The sequence below is a fragment of the Cynara cardunculus genome, assembly GCF_001531365.2.
Source record: "Cynara cardunculus var. scolymus isolate 2C chromosome LG 15, CcrdV1, whole genome shotgun sequence".
NCBI classification, from domain to species: Eukaryota; Viridiplantae; Streptophyta; class Magnoliopsida; order Asterales; family Asteraceae; genus Cynara; species Cynara cardunculus.
Window position 1 is genome coordinate 9,067,342 of NC_037542.1, and position 5,607 is coordinate 9,072,948.

Below are 5,607 nucleotides of genomic sequence, written 5' to 3' on the forward strand. Positions count from 1 at the left end.
TGAAGATGAAGGCAAGCACAAATAGAAAACCTTGTACGACATTGAGCATGTTATGCCAACTGTAGCAAAGGCATGTGTAATTCTTGTGAACCCAACTACATGCATCAAGAAACTCAAACAGCTGATCATCATTTCATATCTCTTCCCATACGGTCTTGTTCAAATACATACATGTTTATTTCACAAACTTATAATGTACTATATCTACACTAATACTGAGACACCTTACGTGTATGTATAATATGTAGTATTTAGCATTCCTTTACACCACCTACATGCTCCGTTCTCCATTTCGCAGGTCCCATCTGAATTCTCCCCACATAAAGAAAATGGGAACTACACTCACTGTCCTTCCTCTTCACCCGATTTTAGCAAAACAAAATGTCGAACGTTTACTTGCCTAAACGAACAGCCATAAGTTGAAGACTACCTGGATTTCTTGAAATCTTTTTGCAGGGTGACAATTATCCGTGATGTGCCTTCTTGTTCTTATATGTGTAATGCTCTTCTTTCTCGGTTAGTTAACAGTATTCAGCTGCAAATTTCCCCATATAGTATTTCATTGTAGTGGTGCTTGGTGTTGAATGTGTCCGCATATATCTTTTCAAGCCCACTTGCTCAATGAGGTTTTAAAAGAACACTCAAGTACTTGTCTTAGATAACTAAGGAGCATTTTTTACATAAACTTTTAAATAACAAAATAAACATAGTCCACATAATTCTTCCATGTGACTTGCATAAAGAATACACCCTTTTCCCAAGAGAAAGAACTACCTATACATGAAAATTGGTAGATCACTGACCCAAATCTCCAGTTTCATACAAAAGCAACTTATACTTGTGTTCCTTTAAAAAAAATAACTTTCTATTATGCTCAGATATTGAGCTTTATGGTGAAAGGGATGTAATCTGCTCCTCAACATTATCCCGCAAGAGAGGGGCCCCTTCATTCTGCAATTTTGAGCTCCCTCCTGTGTTAACGACCACAATCTGTTCTTTGGCCTTCCCCCACATCACAGTATAAAATCCAAAGACAACAACAACTGATCCCACCAAACTGCAAAAAAATTACATTTGAGGGTTTCAAATTACTAATCAGTATCATGACAATTCAGATACATAAATGTGTGATGTGAAATAACATAAACATAAAAAGTAAACAGTACTTTGAGGGAAAACATCTTCACCTTCCAAGGTAGAAACCATCGCCTAAGAAGATGAGACCAATCAAAGTTGAGATCACAATTCCCACTGGATGAAACATGGAAACAAAAAGTGGCCCTTTTCTTTGTACACACCATGCTTGAATTGTGACTTGAAAAGCAGACCCAAAAATCCCCTATATATTTCCACAAAGAAGGCACCAATGTTGAACAATAATAATAATAAATAAACGATGAAAACAAAGATGTCATACCACACTGATCTTAACATGCAACGGCCAGAAAATGTTTTTTAGAAGCAAAAGAAATAGATTCAGATGATCTAGTGGGCACACTGCTGGGTTACCAACTGACAGGTACACAGGACAACTGTAGCAGGATTATGTCACGTCTGAAAGTACTAGACCTTAAGCTCAAATTATACGTGCCATACAAGTAGAGCATATGTATGTCATTTAACAACTGGATAAAAACAGAAAACTGAACATCTACGAAACTGCAAGAAACCATTATTCGTCCAATGTAACTATGTTTTGACAAACTTACTAAATTGAGCATATCTACTTACCGAGTAGAGGATAGAAAGCAACCTCTTCTTAGGCCGTAAACTAAAAGTACTTAGATCAGCTCCCACAATCAGAGAAGTTAAAACCGATAAGATGGTGCAGACAAAGCAGTAAGAGAACATTACAATCATCACTGCAGGGTATTTCTTAAGGACAAATGCCTGAATATTTTAGCAAACAAAGAGTTAGCAAGAATATGTTAATACGAAAGTGATTATCAGCTATTGCTGTACCATTTTACCTGTGAAATGATAAACATAGAAGAAAAGACGCAATCAATTCCTAGAAACACTCCTCCAATTACCCAGTTTGATGGTTGCACTAGCAGATGCTTCGGGATTTCTGATTTTAAAGTAGATGGTATTATTGAGGGGCCTTTGTAAAGGGTGACAAGGATAGCCCCTGCAATTGAAACCACAGTGCCGATGAATTTTGCCTGCGTGGTTGAGCTTCCAAAGTTGACTGCTTCCATCCTAGAACCACCAATCTAAATCGACTGAGACTCGATATGCAGAAATAGTCCAGTTCAATAAATGTAAATAGCAATGACAGTTCATAGACCAAAACATACAAAAATACAATATGTTGGGGGAAACTAGATAATAGTAGCATAACTACTTTTACCTACATAGGATGGCAAGTATGAACGTAAAACCTGGGATGAGGTTGAGTATTGTTGTTGCAAGAGTGGCAGAGGAGTATGAGATGCCAGAATAACCAAATACCTGTGCCAAGAAACTACAAACATCAACCAGTCAGTGTGTTTCCATTTTCCAAAAAAGGTAGATTTTATGCGTAGTAGATTATGCACCAAGAACCTCTACGATTAGTCAAAGACCTTCCAGCCTAGTGGTAAAGGCTTGGGCATGGCATAGTCATGAACCCGAGTTCGAACCCTGGGAGGGGAGTGTTGGCGACATTTAAGTGGGGCCATGTTTAGCCTCCAAATTTGCCGGGATTAGTCGTGGCTTTAGCCCGGACACCCTTACAAAAAACCTCTACGATTAAACCAAGGGCTATTGGCCTAGCAGTATCAGTAACACAAGTTACACAACCTTCCGAGAGGTCAAGGATTTGAACTTCACCAAAGGTTTGGTGAGGAGTGTGTGTGAGTTTCATTTACCATCTATAAATATTATATATTTCAGATGGGGGTAACCCAATTCCTGAATGAAGCTTACTGATATAGATAGAGTACACCCACGGAAATGCTAAACAAATATAAAAACTTCTCCCCCAAACTTAGCCTTTCATACTTCCTCGTTGTGGTCAATAATCCATTATCTTAGTCCTTTATATTTTCCAAACCAAAACAAAATAATTGGTGACTTCCTTACTTTAGTTGGACTTAGATAGATAGCTCATAACTCTACTGAAAGGCCAAAGTATAGGATGCTGGAATGCAATTTTTTCAGATGCAATTGGTGATGCAGTTTCTAGTTTCTCTCTCAACGTATCACAAATCAGAAGTTCATACATAATACCAGTGGTTAGAAACTAAATATCGAGCTACATCAGTTCAAATTCGAGAAAATTTGAGTTCTAATTCCAATTCCGGTTCCAAAAATAACAAAGTCAATGCTACTAACATGGGCTTTCTCCTACGAATCAACGAAAATGTTTTCAGATTCAAAAATGTAATCATTGTATACAAATGGAACGGATAAACAAAGAACACCGATAAAATTCATGTTAAAAACTCATACCCTAGTAGGCCAATAGTGAAAAGTCCACAGACTACGATGGAAGTCAGTGGAGGACGATTCGCCGATCTGCAACAAAAACACAGGCAATCAACGTAACCATTCAATAGAAGCCATGAAATGCGAACAAGTACTGTAAGAAGAAGAAGGAGGTAATTTAAGCTACCTGTGAAAGATGAAGGAAAGAGGAAGAAGGATGAGTGAAGCGAGAGCGTTGGAGTAGAAGATGAAGGAGTAGTTGGACATACCATCGGCTATGGCGTACTTGCTGACTATCATGAGTAGTACTTGGGCGATCTGTGCTCCCACCATGCCTACGTATTCCTTCATCTCCACCGGTGGGTAACTGCCACAACGGAAATGGGACCTTCCACCTCACCGATGACCGATGGCAGTCGCAAAGCCCAAAATTGTCAACAAAAATTTGGTATCCTGACGTTAGTCCAACCTCCAAAGCCTGCACGGATATGATCTATTGGATATTTTTGTCATTCTGTCCATTAGTTTAATGAAACTTATAATAGTAAACTACAAACTTAGTCCTTATTTTTTCTCAAAAATAACATTTTTCATCCCTCTCTAGTTTTAAAATTATAAAATGATCACCATAACTTATAAAAACGTTTGGATTTAAGCCCCCTCTAATGGTTATTAAAATAATTCGTTAAATGAGAGGTATTTTATTATTATTTTTTTGTCTTTTACCTAATAGACATCAATTTTATGATGTTGGCCCCTATGGTTTTTGAATCGGTAAAAGACAAAAAATCGATAAAAGAACGAAAATACCTCTCATTTAAAGAATTTCTTTTTTATTAACTTGGATATCCAACCCGCTTTGCGAGCCGACTAATCCCAGGACGACCAACTGCTTTGCAGATAGCCCAGAGTCACCGTATTTGAATCTCCATGGCCACAAGGGGGTTTTTATTTCTCCTTGGATTTGAACCTAGGACCTCCTGATACTTTTGACCTTTGGAGCTAAGCTCAAATCAATCAGACATCACCTTTGTGGTTTGAAAAATGGACTAGTCTGAACGTTTTTACGAACTATGATAACTATCTTGTATTTTTAAAATTATAAGGATGAAATATTATTTTTCAACAAACCAAAGGTACCAAATTTGTAGTTTACTCAACATATGATCATATCCTACTCTTCTTTTAACCCTTTTTTATTGTTCTACTATTTATTTCACCAAAGTGTTGAACACTCAAGTTTTTTCGTTTTTAACGGTTTGTTAAAAATTGTAGATTTCATTTATGTGAATTTGGAATTTCTGTCTTAGCATTTATAGTTTGTAATTTATTTTCATTTTCATTTCCGAGATCAAATATTACTTTTAAGTATGAAAGACTAAAATATAAATGAATTGTAAACTCTAGGAACGGAAAAAACAATAAATTTAAAATCATAAAGATAAAAAAGGTAATGAATTATAAATCATAGGGATAAAATCGTAATTTTAAAATTATAAAGACCAAATAGTGACTTGACGACATTGATAAGTAAAATTTCTCATCCAACTTAGAAATGAAAAATTAAAACGTTAATTGAAGGCTTAACTAAAAAAGATATCAAAATACCTCTTTCCTGTAGCCTACTTCCTGAATCATAGTTGAAGGCTAAAGTTTCACAAGAGTACAAACAGCAGGTGGACCATAAGAGATGTCCCAATCTTGACTTATTAGATAAGATTGTTTTCGAAGCTAATTATCATGGACTCGGTAATCAAACAAGTATTTTCATTATCACTCTTGCTCATAATAGAACCAAAGCGTCCATAGTTTAATTCTTGCACTTTGTGGTTGCCAAGTAGAGGTGGCCAAAAATCGGTCCCGGGCCGGGCCATAACCGGTTACGGCCGGTCCCGATCATGACAAAAACGTTCCATAACCGGTCCCTCCATAACCAGTCACGGTTCCGGTGAAATCCTCAATAACCGGTCAAGCTTACCGGTAACCGGTTAAGCCATCCGGTCCCGGTTCCGGTCCCATAACCGGTTACGGCCGGTCCTATACAAAAAAATATATTTTTTTTTAAATTTTTGGTAATTAATAAATTTATATACATATATATATATATATATAACAAAATATATTTTTAAACGTATTTATAAAATTAAACGTATTTATTTATAATATGTTTGTAATATGTTATTTTTAATATGTTTT

General features: G+C 36.4%; 1 protein-coding gene across 3 annotated transcripts; it reads right to left on the minus strand.

Moving 5' to 3' along the window:
• Window positions 1-654: 654 nt before the first annotated feature.
• LOC112527534 (WAT1-related protein At5g40230-like) lies at window positions 655-3,872 on the minus strand. Of its 3 annotated transcripts, none has more exons than XM_025138226.1 (7): window positions 3,681-3,872; window positions 3,436-3,501; window positions 2,385-2,467; window positions 1,971-2,202; window positions 1,732-1,890; window positions 1,188-1,339; window positions 655-1,057 (listed from the first exon to the last, which is right to left on the minus strand). In XM_025138226.1, the coding sequence occupies exons 1-7, from the start codon at window positions 3,681-3,683 to the stop codon at window positions 889-891; spliced, it is 864 nt and encodes a 287-aa protein (XP_024993994.1). In that variant the 5' UTR covers window positions 3,684-3,872; the 3' UTR covers window positions 655-888. The 3 variants fall into 3 exon arrangements, with proteins under 3 accessions (XP_024993994.1, XP_024993991.1, XP_024993993.1); XM_025138223.1 differs by having other exon boundaries at window positions 2,354-2,467; window positions 3,599-3,862; XM_025138225.1 differs by having other exon boundaries at window positions 2,354-2,454; window positions 3,681-3,752.
• Between the last annotated feature and the right edge of the window lie 1,735 nt (window positions 3,873-5,607).